The sequence below is a fragment of the Pyrus communis genome, chromosome 3 (assembly GCF_041283825.1).
Source record: "Pyrus communis isolate YQ-2024b chromosome 3, ASM4128382v1, whole genome shotgun sequence".
NCBI lineage: Eukaryota > Viridiplantae > Streptophyta > Magnoliopsida > Rosales > Rosaceae > Pyrus > Pyrus communis.
Window position 1 is genome coordinate 9696483 of NC_142567.1, and position 20013 is coordinate 9716495.

A 20013-nucleotide genomic window follows, 5' to 3' on the forward strand; every position below is an offset into this window, starting at 1 on the left:
ATTGTTAAGAAGACATGGAGATATACATATTTTAAATTGTTAGACAATGTACAAGATAGGCTCTATGTGATGATTACAATACGTATGACCATGATGAAAGGAAGGCTTAGAGAAGACTAGATTGTACTTTTCATTGTACACCGAAGACTGCAAGAATATGCATATTTCTGATGTATACTCTGTAAAAATTAATACTAATGGCACTTGTAAGGGTGATTCTGTCAAGGGTGCGTGCTTAGGGCATTTATCTATATTTTGAATATCCCTAGTCTTGTGTATGTTGAAATATTATGTCATTCAAGACCCGCAGATGTCATTCTCAACATGCTTTCCTGTGTGTGGGGAAAGTTTATGGTTTAAGGTTTAAGGTTTAAGGTGTGGGCCAGGAAAGTTCTTGGAGGTGTTAGGTTCATGTCGGATTGATAGATACATTTAAAGTAGTTCTTCATTTTGGCTTGATAGATACGTTTAAAAGGTCAAAATGAAATTAAATTCCAACTCTGTGAAAATAAGGATGGTGAAATTTAAACAGAAGTATTATGATTAACGTGATACTACTGTACAATATAATGTAAATAGAATAATACAAAATATTTGTACCCAGACATGAATATCAGAAACTATAGCTGCGTATTTCTACACGACACGTGGCCTGATTAGCATCAACATCTTACTATCATGAAGCATTAGTGTAAAATATCGTGCACATATGCAATAAATCATATCCCAATAATGCCCATGAAGCTTTCGAATTCTGGGAGTTTGAAACCCATGCAACACAATTGGCATTCTCATGATTGTACTTGCCAAACTAGAAGGAAATTTCATACTCATTCTTGAATATCTAGTTCGTGAACTCAATGGGCTTTTCAAATTGTCAAGAGCATCATCTTCAAATTGATATGTAAAAATCATATTTTCAGGAAATGTAGCTGTGAATCTACACCAGTGAGAATGATGTAAATTTACAATCTCATTTACTTTTCTTTTCTTGATTGGCAAGATTCATCTCCTAAAGATGTAAATTTGAGGAAAAAATCATATTTGCATTTTACATTCCCTTAAAACTTGCCTAGCGAAGAACTTTCCAGTCAACAAAAAATGTAAAACGGTCATTTCAAAGCATGAAAATGCTACTAGCTAAGATATTTCCTAAAAACAACCTAATTGTTGAATCAAACCAAGAACCAACCAAACTAAATTCGAAGAATCACTTTAATCCCATACCAATTTGTAAGGAAAAAAAAAGGGGAGTTTTAACGAAAAGTTCACGATACTGTTCACTTTAACGAAAAATCACATTTTTACACTAAAAAGTCAATTCTGGTACTATTCACTTTACCCTTTATTTTGTCCTTATCATTAAACCTCAAAGTTTTCAAGCCCTTTTCATTAATTTTCCTAAAAAATAATTTCATACCAAATGCAGAACTTTCCTAAAAAAGTGGTGCATCCAATGCTCACCAAGTCCACTCATTCATCTCTCCCAAACAAACATTTAATTTTTACCATATCAACGGCTGTAGATTACCTTCCAAGTCACTGGGCCACTAGGGAAATATTGTAGAACTCTTTGCTTAAAAGAAGCAAAAATAAAAAATCATTCTTCTATTGGCAAAAAATTTAAATAAAAAAAATTCGGAGGCCATAAGTATAAGAGGGAGTGTTCATTTCGGTTTCAAACCCTTGTGAGTGTCATTGGCCTTCCCACCATATCTCCTCCTTAACCTCTCCTCCTTTCCCCTTCCGCTTCCCAAGCTCAAAGGGTAACCCCTCTCTCTCTCTCTCTGACCTAATATTTTTTATGTGGTGTTTATGTTGTTGACCTTGTATGTTGCTTAACTTTCGGAGTTCACATATTTTGTTGTATTTTCATTTTTGTTATAAACCATCATCAAAAGGGTTTTTTCAGATCTCTGTTTTTTCTTTTGGGTCGCATAAATCTACCACTCTTCCCCTTCCTCTCTCTGCATCGCATACATCAACTGGTGTAAACGGTATATCTATTTTGTTGAATGTATCTTTGGTTCTTGCTTAGGGTTAGGGTAGCGATTTTTGCACTCCATTTCGTCGACTGTTTGTGCTCTTTCGGTGGTTTAATGCATTCTCATTTTGTTAACTCAATTACCAAGCACAAAAATAAGCTGGATCAGGACTCAGAAGTGCCAATCTATCAAAATAGTAGTCTAAATATTTGGCACCCTTTGTGATCCACGTTTGGTCGATTGCTTTCATTGGTTTTGAACCTTTTTTTACTTACTCCTATCATTTTATGTGAAGCGTGGATTTGTTTATTTATTTTTTCTTTTTTCTTAACGATATAGTTTTCCTTTCACTCGCTTTCTACTCATTCCTTTTACCATATAATTAAGCTTATCATAATGTTTAGAAATTCATATTCAGTTAGTGACTCAGTGTTACCAAATTTATATTTTTATTTTTTGGGATTGGCTGAAGTGATCATACAAATCCCGGTTGCTTGGTTATTCCGATTGCTGATATGATCAAAATTAAATACTAATGGCATATCGATTGAACAATAGTCATTCCAACAATTGAGATCTGTAAAATGATCATTTCAAGCAATATCTTTATTCATTTATTTATTTATGAGTTTAAATGGTCTATTAGGGAAATGTATTAAAACTTTAAGCAACGAATTCCCATATGATCTTGCTAACTTCAAGCTGGAAATGTTGAGTTTACGTTGTTTTTATAACTTTTGAATGCAACAGATGGATTGTGATAGCTTTAGAGTTATCGAGAAGCAATTTGTCAGCTGGTTCCTTTTATTCTTACGTGATTAACATTGTTCAACAGTTGAAAACTGTTTCGGTCATATATTTTCAAAATTTTTTAACTTAGGGTTCATTGTTGTTGCTGATCTGTTAATCCCTTGGAGTTTCTGTTATAATTTGTTTGATCACTTGTACAATTTTTATTTGTTGCTGTCTGGAAACATCGAATTCTATATTTTGCATGACATTGTCAAACTGTTGGAATCGTAGTGGATATTTTCCCTTGGCCTTCTTTCTGATTACAAGATCGGATGAGTTTGCAGGTGTTTGATTCTTTTCTAAGTAATGGCTGATAGGCGCCAGCACCCAACTATCACGGAAAAGTTTTCTGGTCATGAGCTACATCTGAGTTCCAGCCACTATGGGGTCATCCAGAGGCCTTCTATCAATCAAAGGCGCTTTTCATATGGAAGTTATTCAAATGCAGCATTGCAATATCCCATGAACCAAGCATGTCGAGCTAATGATCCGTTGGTGGGTTCACGTGCCTTGCCTGTGTGTATCGAAGCCCCAAAGGAGAAAGGATTTTCGGGCTTTGTAATTGATTTTCTAATGGGTGGCGTTTCTGCTGCTGTATCCAAGACTGCTGCTGCTCCAATTGAGCGTGTAAAGCTCTTAATTCAAAATCAGGATGAGATGATCAAGGCTGGGAGGCTTTCTGAACCCTACAAGGGAATTGGAGATTGTTTTAGCCGAACAATGAAAGATGAGGGGATGGTAGCATTGTGGAGAGGAAACACGGCAAATGTCATCCGTTACTTCCCAACTCAGGTAACAACGTCATCTTTTTCTCGCACTCTCTCTTTTATCTGTGAGTCTTACAGCAGTGTGCTTACGTTGTTTTCCCTTTGTTCAGGCCTTAAACTTTGCGTTTAAAGATTACTTCAAAAGCCTGTTCAATTTCAGAAAGGACAAGGATGGCTACTGGAAATGGTTTGCCGGTAACTTGGCATCTGGAGGTGCTGCTGGTGCCTCTTCTCTATTCTTTGTATACTCTTTGGATTATGCTCGTACCCGTCTTGCAAATGATTCCAAGGCTGCAAAGAAGGGAGGAGAGAGGCAATTCAATGGCCTGGTTGATGTCTACAAAAAGACTCTCAAGTCAGATGGCATTGCTGGCCTTTACCGCGGCTTCAACATTTCTTGTGTCGGAATCATTGTGTACCGTGGTCTGTACTTTGGAATGTATGATTCTTTGAAGCCTGTGATCCTCACTGGAAAGTTGCAGGTAAGTGGATTGCTTGTGCACTAAGTCATATTTCCACTGTCCATATACACAAACTAATGGGGATTATCTCACATTTTTTTGGAAATTTCAGGATAGTTTCTTTGCTAGCTTTGGTCTTGGTTGGGTTATCACCAACGGTGCTGGACTTGCATCTTACCCAATTGACACTGTCCGTAGAAGGATGATGATGACATCTGGTGAAGCCGTCAAGTACAAGAGCTCGCTCGACGCTTTCTCTCAAATCCTTAAGAACGAGGGTGCGAAGTCTCTCTTCAAGGGTGCTGGTGCTAACATTCTTCGTGCAGTTGCTGGTGCGGGTGTGCTTGCAGGTTACGACAAGCTTCAGGTGCTAGTGTTCGGAAAGAAGTATGGTTCTGGTGGAGCTTAAGTAAAACTGAACGGACAACGGCACCCCCAGATAGCTACAGATATTGATGAAAGAAAACATCATTTCATATCTTGACTTATATTTTAAAATTTTGGAATTAATTAATGGGATTCTCACTGAATAACCTAGTTTAGAGGATTTCGTCTCCTAAACACCATATTCTGGGAGTTTTGTTCGCATTATCCTGGCTATAAGAGCTGTTGCAACCTCCTACTGTTAAATGTTTAAGCTTAATTATATGTATTAATGTTGGTATCTGAGGCTGTGTTTCATATGCTGTCATAATCTTCTCTCTCGCTCTTTGTTTCTTGAATGTTTTGATGGCATCAGTCCACGTTAAACTTACACATTTAACAATGCTGAACTCTCCTTACCTCTACAGTGGCAGAAAATAATCATGTCTATGTACCTTGCTGCAAGTTCAGTCCATATCAATTCCCTCCCCTAACAATTAAGTACCTATAACCCACTATCTAAACCCTGTGGTGACTAGTGACGGGGAAGCAATTAGAACTATATACGACAAGGGTAGTGCTCTCCACCCATCCCTTTTTATCTTTCACACTCCTCTCAATTTCTGACCGTTGGCTCAAATGAATTGAAGAGGTTCAACAAGGGATACGTGGGAAGTAAAAATGAGTGAATAGCACCACATAATGCAATAATCATAGGAAGCGTCTTTGCTTTCTACCATGGTGGTCATGGCAAAGTACTAAGAAGTGTTATTTATTTTATTTTTAAGGCTTTTACCCAAAATGGTTCATGAATCATGAGATTAGCTTAACTCCTCACTTTGGTCCCTAATGTTTAATATAACCATGTATTTACATTAAGGAAGTGGGGCCGGTCAGAATAAACTGGTTCGAATTTTCCTTCGACAAGAATTGAACCTAAGACCTCTCACTTACAGGTGAAGAGAAATACCACTAGACAATAATATACTAAGTGGCGCTAAGAAGCATAGTTAAGTTAAACTATGTATGTACTACCTGTAGAATGTGATGTTAATTTAAATGTTTGGCAAATAAAGGTCCATTTGTCTTGTTAACTCAATCAAACAATCATATATATGTTTCGACTGAGGGTGTGATTTATCTCTGACGATAAACTCATAAACAATGCCATTCACCTCTATTGAGCTACAACCAGGACTCTTCTCTACTCCTCGCTCCTTCATCAAATTCTGTATCTTCTCTGCTTTTTCCCACATATGTGATTCCCTATATATTTTACCAAGCAAAATATAAATTCCGCCGTCAAGAGGGTCTAACTCAAGAAGCTTGGAAGCTGCTCTTTCTCCCATCAAAACGTTTTTATGAACATAACAAGCAAAGAACAATGCACCCCAGACCCCAGCACCCGCCTTCATTGGCATGCTATTGATAAGCTCTTCTGCTTCATGCAAAAGTCCAGCCCTACCTAGAAGGTCCACCATGCAAGAGTAATGCTTAACTTTGGGGCAAAGATTGAATTTCGATTTCATTAACGAAATGTACTTACGACCTTCTTCAACCAAACCTCCATGACAACAAGCTGATAACACCCCAAGAAAGGTGATCTCGTCTGGCTCCAATCCCGTTTTGATCATCTCTGCAAAGTAAGTTATGGCATCATGTGCATGTCCGTTATGGGCAAGACCACAAATAATAGCTGTCCAAGTCAGAGAGTTTCTTCCTGGCATGTCCCAGAAAACCTTGAGAGCCTCTGTGATGTTCCCACATTTAGCATACATGTCGACAAGGGCAGTCCCCAATGCAACATTTAACGAAAGAGCCTGTTTCTCAATATAATGGTGAATCCATATTCCGACCTCAAGTGCTCCAATTTGTGAGCATGCGGATAAGCAGCCAACCATGGTTATTTCATTAGGACGTATATTTCTTGCTTGCATTTCATGAAACAGAGCCAGAGCTTCTTTCCCATGCTTGGCTTGGACATAGCCGCTAATCATTGCATTCCATGGCACGACATTCTTCTCCGGAATCTCATACAAAAGCCTGCGAGCAATTTCCAGAAACCCGTATTTGGCATATCCAAATATCATTGTAGTCCATGAGACAATAGTTTTCTTTTTCATATTGTCAAATAAAGCTCGAGCAACCTCAAGATTCCCACACTTCACATACATGTCCATAAGCACATTAGCAAGAGAAATGGTCAAACTTAGTCCATTTTCTTCAATCAACCAATGAAATTGTCTCCCGATACTCAAATCTTCAAGTTGAGCACACGAAGAAACCACCCCAATCATTGTAACTTCATCCGGCATCACTCCTTCCACCTCCATTTCCCGATAAATCCTCAACGCCTCGCATGCCAACCCACATCGGACATACCCATTAATCAAAGAATTCCAAGAAACCAAATCTCTCACACAACTTTCATCAAACACCTTCTGTGCAGCCTCCAATTCTCTGCACGAAACAAACATATGAATCACAGCATTGTGAACAAACATATCCAAATACAAACCCAATTGCATCACATGCCCAAGAACCTCACCACCCACAAAACTCAACGATAAATTAGCACAAACTTTCATCAATAACGGGTAAGTATAATTATCCGGTCTCGACCCACCATTCCTCAACATTTTCTTATACAATACAATCGCTTCCCTCGGATTTTTGCTCTCCGAATACCCTCTAATGGCCGCATTCCACGAGAACGCATTTGGGTGCTGCACATTGCATAAAACCCTGATACAATAATCAAGATTTCGAGACTCTGAAAGTGCGCAAAAGGCGATAAGGTGGCTCGAAGCGAACCCATCGGAGATTAAACCGGTAAGGATCATCTGGGATTGGATTTGCTTCAGCTGGGACATGGATTTGCATGTTTCGAACAGGGAGAGTAGTGGGTTTGTTCGAACTGAAGTGTGGGTTGTGTTCCAACTGGTGGGTTTGTCTTTGTGGGGTGAGAGGGAGCGAGTGTGGAAGAGAGAGAAGAGGGGACGTTGTAGGGGTTTTGGGACTGAAGTTGAAACTTCACACCAAAAATTACCAACAAGCTTAAACATTACAAATTCAGCTCCAATTAAGCATAAATTCTTCACAGGTAAAAAATAAAATGAAAGAAAACGGAAATTGAGGGTTGGAAATTGTGGTGGGTGGTGTGTGTCGTGAAAAAATTGGGGGCTACTGGTTCGCCTTTCCTGGAGGTTTGGCGGGAGACGATTGGCCATTATGGCAACGGGATCGGGAACCACATTTTTGTAAGTATCACCCTCTATGTTTTGATTGTCAATTTCATTACAATAAATAAAATTTAAATTATGATTGATAATATTAATTGGTTTTTTTTTTTTTTTTTTTTTTTTGTTGTTGTAGGCTTTTATGATGCAGAAGAAGAACGAATATCTCACCAACCTCTTCCAGCATCAACTAAACATGCCTATGAAGGAGCTAAGATATGATCCAAAGGTGTCTCTACAGTTGCTAATGGACGGGGTTGGGTAATGGAAGGCAAGAAACTTTGCGGCCTAGGAGATGGAGCTAGTGTGCCAAAAGAAAGAAGGTGAGCACCTACAAGAAGAAGAGGCGCACTGACATAAGTGTTGCGCGCAATCGAAAATTAATACGCATGTACTTCGTTGCCGTATCCTAATCCTTGTTAGCTTCTGGCAACAGGATTCCCTAGCTCCCGGCAGACCTTCAGGCTATCTCCAATCGAATGAGAGCCAAAGAGCTATGTTTAACCCTGTAGCCCTGCAAAAATTATATTTTAATGAATAGTATAATGCCATATTTTATACCATCTCCAACCGAGAGGGCCAAAGGGTCATAGGCCAAACATAGCCCTTTGACAAAAAACCATCTCCAACCGAAGAGGTCAAAGGGGCATAGGCCAAAAATAATTTATTATTTTAACTGAATTAATATGGTTAATTATTAAACTACCATATTAAAATAAGGTTTTCAGATATATTGAAAGATTATTGAAAGAGGTGGCCATTTGAAAATTATTGAAAAAATTATAGGAAGGATTATTGGAAGAGGTAAGATGGTATAGAATGGGGAAAAGTATGGGAGAAAAGGTGTAGGAATGGCTTAGGTATTTATAGGAAAACAATTCGACCAAAAAAAAAAGTGGGCTGGGCTTACGAGCTAGCCATTTCCACCTGGCCAAAACCACCAAATCAGGCCACCGAGCTGGCCATTTCCACATGTCAGGCCCCACCTAATTTGGTGGTTTTGGCCAGATAGGGCTTGACACGCCTCGATCCTGATGTCCGAGGGACATTGAGATGGCCATGTGCTGACCAACACCCGAGGGTGACATAAACCATTTCATGAATGCATATGCCGAGAACATGTAGAACATGCACATAAATTTCGAGCGTAACTACGCAAAGTAATATTCAAATATAAGTTTTACAAAATACAATAATAATATTCAACTACCAACGATGAATCTAATGGTAATGCATGACATGTTTAGAGCATACAACTAATCCAGAGTACAAGCGGAAGGTAAAATAAAGAGGTGCTATTACAATATATGTCAAAGCAAAGAGGATGATAAGATATCACTGGTAAGGGAATGCCTCGTATCACAGATCATAGGCCTCATTCTCGTATCGCGGATCGTAGGCATCGTTCCTATGTCCTGAGGGGGTGCAAAACAAGCATGAGTAGACTAAATGGATATATATATATATATATATATATATAATACTTACATAGTTATCAACGTATTAACCCCCAATGTTTTATGAAAACTCAATAGCATAATATGTAATAGGTTTTCCAAAAACCCTAGCATGCCATAAAATCTTCATACATATATCATATATAGTGTGCTAAGTAGAGGTGTCATAGTCGCCCGTTGTGCTAATATCTCCTAGCCTGAAGCCAATACATATATCTCTCAGCCCGAAGCCATCTACATATATCTTCCTAGGCCCGAAGCCATCTACAAGTATCTTCGCCCATAAGCAGAACGGTGATCATAAGATATGCACAAAATCAATGAACATAGTCTTTCTAAACTTAGGTGCATATATCTCAAAACATCTTCATAGCATATAGTCATCCATCATATATACTACAAAGAAGTGTAAAAACATGTTCATAAATAGTATATAGTCATCCATCATATATACTACAAATAACATAAATTTGATAAAATATGGTAATCTAAAATATTCTCAGTAAAGCATGATAATCATAAAGTGTAAATCTAATTTACTCATAGAGCGTAACCATTAAATCATGTTTTTCATGTATGCATTTTTACTATTAAGACATGCATTTTAGAAGGGGTCCACTCACAGATACTCCGTCGTCGAATAGCTGTACAAAATAGGAATGACGGAATCGCTGCTAATAATCGCACCTAAGTACATAAAGGGTCATATTAATAAAACTTTACTTAAATGACTGAATTTCGAAAAACGGGTCCCAAACAAAACCCAAAAAAAGTCAACAAAAGTCAACATTGATGGTTGACCAGTCAAAGTCAACGGTCAGCGTTGACCGAAGTTAACGGTCATAATGAGTCAACGGGTCTGGGTCGGGTCAATCGGGCCTAGGGTTTGGACTGATGGGTTTCAGGTTTGGGCTTTGTTGTGACATCTCACATTGCCCAGGGGAGTGATCCTTATATGTATATTTCCATCCTTACCTAGCACGAGGCCTTTTGGGAACTTACTGGCTTCGGGTTCCATGGGAACTCCGAAGTTAAGTGAGTAGCGCGCGAGAGCATTCCCAAGATGAGTGACCCACTGGGAAGTTCTCGTGCGAGTTCCCAGAAACAAAACTGTGCAGGCGTGGTCAGGACCCAAAGCGGACAATATCGTGCTATGGTGGAGTTGGGCCCGGGAAGTGGTCCCGCTCGGGCGGGGATGTGACATTTGTAGTCCGACCTAAAGAGTGCTGGATTTAGGGTTCTTAGGCTTGAGCTTCTGGGCTTGGGCTTGGGATCCTGGGTTGAAAGCCCAAGCTCACACAGCTCGAAGGCCGGTTCCTTTGGGTTTTTGGGATGGGTTCCATTGGGCCTTGGGCTTGAAAGCCCGACCCAAGGTAAGGCTTTTGGGGTTTAAATAAAAAGTGTTTGGGTTTAGGGTTTTGTGAGCTGGATGTTCAGCGGGCCAAAGGCTCGATGTTGGTCATGGCTCGAAAGGCCTGGGTTTAGTAGGTCTTGGGTTGTCTGGGTGTGGGTCTTTTGACCCGGTCTCGACGGAATGAAGGCTGAGTCTTCTAAGCCCTAGTCAACAGCGTTCTACCACCCTAGGGCACGATTCAAGTACTAAAATGAAGTGCAAGGCAAGGGGAAATATTTTTTTTACCTTCAATACACCATGGAGTGGCCGGAGGTAGCCGGGTTTAGCTCGAGAATCGTGGGGGTTTGGTTGACCTGGTTTTGGGTGCCCCGGAGCTTCACAAAGACGAAGAGAGAAAGAGAGAGAGTCACGCGATGATGGTGATGGTGCTGGCGATCGTTTGGGATTGGGTCTGGGTGAGTGTGTGTGTCAATTAGGAAGAGGAGAGGGTGAGCTGCGAGAGAGATCCGAGAGTGAGAGAGAGTGCTCGGGGAGAAAAAAGAATGAAAGATACAGTGAGGGAGCTACCACGTGGCAGACAGAGACATGAGAAAATTTGAGAGAAAATCTATAAAGTAGATCCAGATTGGGTAGAATAGTGAGGGAGAAAATGTAATCTCATATATTTTTAAGGGAAAATGTGAAGGTACATAAATTTTTGGGGGTGGGGTTTCACAATCTACTTCCCTAAAATAATTTCGTCCCGGAAATTACAATCTCAAATAAATAGATACGGATGCTGGCTCCTCATCAGTTCCTCCGTTTCCCAAGTCGTTTCCTCGACTACATGGTTTCTCCACAACACTTTCACCAATGAAATGACTTTTTTCCTCTGAGTTTTCTCCCACCGATTGATGATCACCACTGGTTCCTTAACATAGCTCACATCCTGATTCACTTTTAGCGGTTCCAACTGAATAACATAAGAGGGATCCGGCACATACTTATGAAGTATGGAAACATGAAAAACGTTATGAATCTGTGCCAACTCTGGTGGTAACTCCAATATATAGACAACTGCGCCAATTCTCTCCGTAATCTGATAGAGACCAACATATCAATGGCTCAACTTCCCTTGCTTAAATCGAACCACACCCTTCCAGGGAGACAACTTCAAGAAGACAAAGTCACCAATCTTATACTCCTAATCCCTGGAATGTCGCTCCACAATGCTCTTCTGTTGGTCTTGTGTTGCCTTCATGTTCTTCTTTATCAACTGGATGTTAGCATTGGTAGTGTCCACAATTTATGTGCTTACTAACACCCATTCACCAACCTCTGTCCAACACAATGGTGTTTGGCACGTCTTCTCATACAGTGCCTCAAATGGTGCCATACCAATACTGGAGTGATAACTATTGTTATAAGCAAACTCAACCAATGTCTCAGTTACCCTTTCACTGGAAAACAAACACTCTCAACATGTCATCCAAGGTCTGAATTGTCCTTTCCAATTGATCATCGGTCTGTGGATGGTAGGTAGTGTTATACAACAGCTGAGTGTCCAAGGCATCATTGAATGCTCTCCAAAACCTGGAAGTGAACCTTGGATCTCTGTCTAAAACGATAGTGACAGGTAGACCATGAAGTTTAACAATGTTATCGATGAACAACTTTGCTAACTTCTCTAGTGTATAGGTCTGTCAAACAGGCAAGAAATGAGCAGTCTTGCTGAGTCAGTTTATAATCACCCAAATACCATCAAACCTCAACTGCGTTTTCAGCAACCTATACACGAAATCCATGGTCATGTCTTCTCACTGCCATGCTAGTATTGGGAGATTCTGCATTAGCCCTTCAGGTCTTTGCCTCTCTGTCTTTACCTGCTGGCAAATAATGCATCTCTTCGCATACTCTGCCACATCTCATTTCTTCTCGTAATAGTAGTAGAATTGACGGATAGTGTAATACAGTTTGGTGCTCTCTGGATACATAGCATACGCCGAGATGTGGGCTTCATCAAGGATTTCTTTCTTCACTGCTTCATTATCCTTAGGCACAAATAGCCTATTTCCCATCACCAAGACTCTATCTCTCCAGATTTTCAAATCTCGTCTCAACCTATCCAGTACCTGTTTCTTTAGGTCTGCACACTGTTGATCAAATTCCAGAGTTTCCTCCACCATATCCACCAAAACAAGTCTAACTTGGAAGTATGCTAACAAGGCTCCTTGTGGATCTGGCATCATGATGACACCAATTTCTCGAAGAGAAAACAATAACGGAACATGGATAGCTCAAAGGCAGGCAAGTTGTCCATAAGACTTCCGGCTAAGTGCATCCGCTACGATATTGACGTGTCCAGGATGATACTCGATAATGCAGTCATAGTCACTAATGAGCTCCATCTACCTTTTCTGCCTCAAATTCAGTTCTTTCTGGGTGAAGGCATATTTCAAACTTTTATGATCGGTAAAGATACAACAATTATCACCGTACAAGTAATGTCGCCAGACTTTTAGAGCAAAGACCACTGCTCCGAGTTCCAAATCATGAGTTGGGTAGTTTCTCTCGTGGTTTTTTAGCTGCGTAGAAGCATAGGCAATGACTTTCCCATGCTGCATCAGAACACAACCCATTCCCGATAAAGATGCATCACTGTAGATTTCAAACTCACCGCCATCATTCGAAAGAGCAATGACGGAGGCATGAGTAAAACGGTGTTTAAGCTCCTAAAAACTCCTTTCATGTCAACTTAGTAAGAGGCAAAACGATTGCCGAGAAATCCTGTACGAAACGTCAATAATAGCCTGTAAGCTTTATGAAGCTTCTTATTTCAGTAACATTCCTCGATTGTTCCTATGTAGACACTGTCAAAACCTTATGAAGGACCACATTAATTCCTTCAGCAGAGACCACATGCTCGAGGAAACTAATTTGGTCCAGCCAAAACTAACACTTACTGAACTTTGCATACAGCTGGTTTTTCCTCAATCTCTCCAACAGCAACTTCAAATGCTTCATGTGCTCAACATTATTCTTGAAGTATATGAAGATGTCATCAATGAACATAATTATAGACTGATCGAGATACAGTCTGAAAACTCGGTTCATCAAATCCATGAAAGCTTGGGTGTATTCGTCAACCCAAAAGGCATAACACGAAACTCATAGTGTCTATACCTAGTGCAGAATGCAGTGTTTAGTACATCTTCATTCCAGATCAACAACTGATGGTAACCCGAACGAAGATCTTTAAGAACACCTAAGCACCCATCAGTTGGTCAAATAAATCGTCAACACAAGGCAGAGGATAACGGTTATTCACCATCACTCAATTCAGTTGCTTATAGTCGATGCAAAGTCTCATCGACCCATCATTCTTTATGACAAACAGTACAGGTGCGCCCCAGGAAGACATGTTGGGCTAGATGTAACCCTTATCCACAAGCTCCTAAAGTTGAATCTTCAATTCTCTTAACTCTGCTGGTGTCATTCGGTAAGGTACCAAGGAAATATGGTTGGTACCTGGAAGTAAATCAATGGTGAATTTGATTTCCCTCGCAGGTGGTAACCCTGGCAAATCCTCAGGAAATACGTCGGTGAATTCTTTCACCACTGGCACATATTCAGCACACAAAGAAGACTCATCCCGTGTGATTATATGGGCTAAGAATCCCACACTACCTTACTGTAACAATTTAGTTGTCTGGATGGCAGAAATGATACTATTTTGAAGGATCCGTCGTTCACCTTGAAACGTGATCAACGGTCGTCCAGGCTGACTGAAAGTCACAAATATCTCTCTGCATCCAACAAAAGCATTATGCCTAAATAGCTAATCCATTCCTAGAATGACGTCGAACTCTACTAGTTTGAAGGGAATCAAATTAGCCTCCAAGATTTCCCCTTTGACAACAACTGGATAATACTTATACTCCCACAATGCACAAAAAAAATCTCCAAGTGGCAATTGAATGAACATATCGAAACCAAGTGATGTAGGTTACGGGTTAACAACCCATGCAAATGGTGAAGATATAAATGAATACGTGGCACCTGAATCAATCAGTACACGAGCTCAATTACCACAAACAAGTAATGTAATAGTAATGATTCGGGGGTTCTACTCCGCCTCTTGCTGAGTTATGGTGTTGATATGCCCATGAACTTGATGTCTCGATCCACTGTTACGGCTGCCACAAGTCCTAGCACCCTGGTTGTTACGGCCCGCTCAATTCCTCCGGGCACGTCTACCCAAAGCTACCCTAGAGTACTGTGTTTGTCGCTAGGCAGAAAATTGGGTACTCTGATTACTACTGCTGCCATACCTCTGACTAGTCGAATAATCACCCCCACTGTAACCCTGAGCCAGAAGCATAACTCTCTAATGGTGATGCTAAAGGGTAATCACGGTTATAATGCCCTGTGCCACCACACCTGTGACACCTGGCAGAATTCACCCTGCAATCTCCTTAATGGCGCAAACCACAAAGTGTCCAAGGTGCTATTGTCGGACTAAAATGGTTGAAAGATCGCTTGGCCGGCTCACCACTTAAGCCCTTACTAGATGATCTCAAACCTTGACCTTGTCCCTTAAACGATTGAAAGTGTCTAGGGCCAACGAACTGAGAAGAAGTAGAATGATCCCTCATACTCAAGGATCGGAATCTATGATCCTATTTATTCTGGTTCCAACGCCGGTTTTGACTCTGAGGCTAGTTCTGACTCTAAGGCTGATCCTAGTTAAGTCTATCCCACCTCAATTGTTCGATCCTTAAAGCCGTCTTAATCATCTCCTTGTATGATGCATGCCTCTGTGCTACCACAACTCGTGATAGTCCGGGTTCATAGCAATATGCACCTGTATTATCATCTCTCGCTAGTTCCCATAGGTTCCCTTGTGGTGCCTCGACAGACGCCGAAAAGTACTATCAAACTCAGTAATACTTAAAGAGAGCCCTTCTCTGACTTCCACCAAAACCTCGTGTCCCCTTGCAGGAAGTAACCTGTAGTATTCGCCTATGCATAGACTAGGCATCTCATGCTCATTAAGGTATCCTCCATCTTTTCCAACCAATCCTCAGCCACCTCACAGGCTCCAACTGTCTTAAGTTCCATAACGTCATGGCTACAAACAATCTCTATGTATGCACGACTTAGTCTATTACTCCCTGAGAAAGCATTCCGTAAAGCAGAGGTTAATTGCTGAATTCCTCCCATTAGACCAGAACGAGGTCGTCGAGGTACATTCCCACCGGGATGGTCCATGATTCTAATAAGAGGCAAACAAGATTTAGAAAGACGGAAGATTATGGATACAAGAAAGCCTATGATTACCAAATGGAAGAATGAAATCCTAAGTATGCTCTGATACCAATTTGACATGCCTCGATCCCGATGTCCGAGGGACATCGGGATGGCCACGTGCTGGCCGACATCCTAGGATGACGCAAGCCATTTAATGAATGTATATGTCGAGAACAAGTATAACATGCATATAAATTTTGCACATAACTATGCAAAGTAATACTCAAATATAAGTCTTACAAAATACAATAAAATATTCAATTGCCAACAATGAATCTAATGGTAATGCATGACATGTTCAGAGCATACAATTAATCAAGAGTACAAGCGGAAGGTAAAATAGAGATGTGTTATTACAATACATGTCAAAGCAAAGAGGATGATAAGATATCACTGGTAGGGGAATGTCTCGTAATGTGGATCATAGGCTTCGTTCCTATGTCCTGAGGAGGCGCAAAACAAACATAAGTGGACCAAGTAGATATATATATATATATATATATATATATATATATATATATAATACTGAAACAGTTATCAACGTACTAACCCCCAAAGTTTTATGAAAACTCAATAGCATAATATGTAGTAGGTTTTCCGAAAACCTTAGCATGCTATAAAACCTTCATAAAACATATATCATATATAGTGTGCTAAGTAGTGGTGTCATAGTTGCCTGTTGTGCTAATATCTTCTAGCTTGAAGCCAATACATATATTTCTTGGCCTGAAGCCATTTACATATATCTCCCACAGCCCGAAGCCATCCACATATATCTCCTTCAACCCAAAGCCATCTAAAAGTATCTTCGCCCATAGGCAGAACAGTGACCACTAGATATGCACAAAATCATTAAACATAGTCTTTCCAAACTTAGGTACATATATCTCAAAACATCTTCGTAGCATATAGTCATCCATCATATATACTACAAAGTAGTGTAAAAACATGTTCATAAATAGTATATAGTCATCCATCATATATACTACAAAGAACATAAATTTGATAAAATATGGTAATCCAAAATATTCTTAGTAAAGCATGATAATCATAAAGTGCAAATCTAATTTACTCATAAAACGTAACCATTAAATCATGTTTTTCATGTATGCATTTCTACTATTAAAATATGCATGTTAGAATAGGTCCATTCGCAAATACTCTGTCGTCGAAGAGCCATACGAAATAGGAAGGACAACATTGCAGCTAATAATCACACCTAAGCACACAAAGGTTCCAATTAATAAAACTCTACTCAAATTATTGAATTTCAAAAAACGGACGTAAAAAACGGGTCTAAGACGACGAAATTAGCCTAGGAAGGGTCCCAGACAAAACCCAAAAAAAAAAGTTAACAAAAGTCAACGTTAACCGTTGACCGATCAAAGTCAAAGCCAACAGTTAGCGTTAACCGAGTCAACGGTCAGACTGGGTTAACAGGTCCGGGTCGGGTCATGGGCTGATCAACGGGCCTGGGGTTTGGGTTGAGGGGTTTCGGGTTTGGGCTTTGTAGTCCGGCCCAAAGGGTGCTGGGTTTAGGGTTTCTAGGCTTGGGCCTGGGATCCTGGGTTGAAAGCCTAAGCTCGCATGGCCCGATGGCCAGTTCCTTTGGGTTTTTGGGTTAGGTTCCATTTGGCCTTGAGCTTAAAAGCCTGGACCAAGGTAAAGGTTTTGCGGTTTAAATAATGTTTGGGTTTAGAATTTTGCGAGCTGGAGGTTCAGCGGGTCAAAGGTCCGATGCTGGTCATGGCTCGAAGGGCCTGGGTTTGGTGGGTTATGGGTTGTCCGGGTGTGGGTATTTTGACCTAGTTCTAGGCGGAATGAAGGTCGAAGCCTCCCGAGCTCCGGTCGATGGCGATCTATCACCCTAGGGCACAATTCAAGTACTAAAATGAAATACAAGGCGTGGGGAAATGTTTTCTTACCTTCGATACACCGTGGGGTGGTCGAAGGTGGCCGAGTTTAGCTTGAAAATTGCTGGGGTTTGCCAGACCTGGTTTTGGGTGCCCCAGAGCTTCACAAAGACGAAGAGAGAGAGAGAGAGAGATAAGGAGAGAGTGTCACATGAAGATGGTGATTGTGCTGGCAATCATTTGGGTTTGGGTGTGGTTGAGTATGTGTGTCGATTGTGGAGAGGAGCTACGAGAGATCCGAGAGTGAGAGGGAGAGGGATAGTGCTTGGGGAGAAGAGATAAAATGAGAGATATGGTGAGGGTGCTGCCATATGGCAGCAGAAAGATGAGAGAATTTGAAAGACAATCTATAAAGTAGATTTGGATTAGGTAGAAGAGTGAGGGTGAAAATGTAATCTCATATATTTTTAAGGGAAAATGTGAAATTACATAAAGTTATGGGGGTGGGGTTTCAGAGGACCGACAAGCCCTTTGGCCTAGCACTCAATTGGAGACTGTTTTCGTCTCATTTCGAGCTATTTTTAGCCCTATGACCTTTTAGCTGGGTCGATTGGAGATGGCTTGAACCAAAGAAGGGGCAAAAGGCTATGTTTAGCCTTATAGCCCTGCAAGAAATTATATTTAATGAATAGTCTCAGGTCATATTTTATACCATCTTTAACAAAGGAGGCCAAATGGTCATAGGCTAAACATAGCCCTTTAACAAAAAACCATCTCCAACCGAGGAAGCCAAAGGGTCATAGGGCAAACATAATTTATTATTTTAATTAAATTATTATAGTTAATTAAATTAAACTATCATATTAAAATAAGATTTTCGGACATATTCGAAGATTATTGAAAGAGGTGGCCATTTGAAAATTATTGGAAAAAATTAAAGGAAAGATTGTTGGAAGAGAATAGAATGTGAAAAATTGAAATAAAATGAGGTAAGATAGTATGAAATGGTGAAAAGTACGTGAGAAATGGTGATTTGTCCAAAAAAAAAAAAGTGGGCTGGGCTCATTGGGTTGGCTGGAAATGGCCAGCCCGCTGGCCTGATTTGGTGGTTTTGGCTCGGTGGCCCACAAGCCCTTTGGCCTAGCCTTCGGTTGAACATGATTTTCGTGTCATTTCAAGCTATTTTTAGCCCTATGACCTTTTGGTCGAGTCGGTTGGAGATGGCCTCAGGAGCCATTCCCCCAGCCACCCGAGCATATACCAAGTAGTTTACGTTTATCTAATTTTTTTTTTCATATAATCGTACAAACAATTTTAATTCAAATGTAAATATCATTTTTTAAATATTTATGATAATTTAAAAAAATAGAACGAATAAATTATTTATTATAAATATTGTTTTTTAATTTTTTTTTATATTAAAAAAATGTTAGCTTGACAGATGATTTCATCGCTCAAAATTTATATTATTTTTAAATCTTAGAGTTGGTCCGACTACTTTTTCGTCGAGTCAAGTTCACAACATTATTTAATTCTTTGTTGGTCGACGAGATATCCTTCTCGGGCAAGAAGTTTTCATTGGGTCATTCATCAGGTTAACTAGGTTTTTCCTGACAAAGTTGTGTTGTCTTCGTTTAAGGTTTCATGATATGGATTTTGCTCAACTAATCTTTCCCGAAGAACTTTTGTTGGCTAAAGGTTACGGCAACGAAACCAGCTTTGAGCCGACAAAACTTTTTCATCTAGCAAGGTATTTTTTGTAGTGGTACTCGAACGTTTTTTACTATATGGTCTCGTTTGACAGCTCGGACTTTGCTGACTATTTTAATCGGATATGATAAATAGTGTGAAATCCGAGGACTGGATTTCACTATTTAAATATTGTATTTCGTATTTTGTAGTCACGTTGTGTATATTTTTACAGTGTAGAATTTTTTTGTTAAGTAAAATGATGAAAATGCCCATGTTGGATGATGTGATAAAAGATAGCACACAAATTAAAAACTCTTTTTAACAATTGTAGTATAGATATAAGAAGGGATCGTTCTAGGCCGGGGATTAGGACGGATTGCTAATCTAATGAAAACAAACTCAAAGATACAAAAGTATACTTAAAAACACTTAAACAAACTCAAAGACTCTTAACTAAACTTATATGACTCAAAAGAAACTTAAAAGACTCAAAACAACACAAAACAATAAAAAAGACTCAATTTAGACTCTAGGACTTAATTTGGACGAAAATAGAATTGGTTTTGACTCAAAAGACTCAAAAACACACTTTAGGACAAATTTGAAACAAGTAAGTAAAGGGGATTGGGGTTTTGACGAATTTAAGATAAAAACAAGTAATTAAAAGACTTAAATGAGATTTGGACGAATTTGGGAAAAACTATGGATGATTAGATAGCTAGAGGATCCTTCTCCACACATGACACACTTGCATACAAATT

The 20013-nt window shown here is 39.8% G+C and overlaps 3 protein-coding genes across 4 annotated transcripts; 1 reads left to right on the forward strand and 2 right to left on the reverse strand.

Annotated features, from left to right (window-relative positions):
* Positions 1-1672: 1672 nt before the first annotated feature.
* Positions 1673-4674, forward strand: LOC137716537 (ADP/ATP translocase 1, mitochondrial-like). 2 transcript variants are annotated; one of them, XM_088690968.1, is made up of 4 exons: positions 1673-1766; positions 3062-3569; positions 3655-4026; positions 4118-4674. In XM_088690968.1, exons 2-4 carry the CDS (start codon positions 3084-3086, stop codon positions 4412-4414), a joined length of 1155 nt encoding a protein of 384 aa, XP_088547094.1. In that variant the 5' UTR covers positions 1673-1766; positions 3062-3083; the 3' UTR covers positions 4415-4674. The 2 variants fall into 2 exon arrangements, with proteins under 2 accessions (XP_088547094.1, XP_068312091.2); XM_068455990.2 differs by lacking the exon at positions 1673-1766 and adding an exon at positions 1891-1997.
* Positions 4675-5400: 726 nt separating this feature from the next.
* SLO1 (SLOW GROWTH 1) lies at positions 5401-7945 on the reverse strand. Its single transcript, XM_068455913.2, has one exon. The coding sequence runs from the start codon at positions 7596-7598 to the stop codon at positions 5424-5426; it is 2175 nt and encodes a 724-aa protein (XP_068312014.2). The 5' UTR covers positions 7599-7945; the 3' UTR covers positions 5401-5423.
* Positions 7946-12322: 4377 nt separating this feature from the next.
* Positions 12323-13520, reverse strand: LOC148697911 (uncharacterized). The gene is made up of 3 exons (XM_088690330.1): positions 13375-13520; positions 12880-13055; positions 12323-12636 (listed from the first exon to the last, which is right to left on the reverse strand). Exons 1-3 carry the CDS (start codon positions 13518-13520, stop codon positions 12323-12325), a joined length of 636 nt encoding a protein of 211 aa, XP_088546456.1.
* Between the last annotated feature and the right edge of the window lie 6493 nt (positions 13521-20013).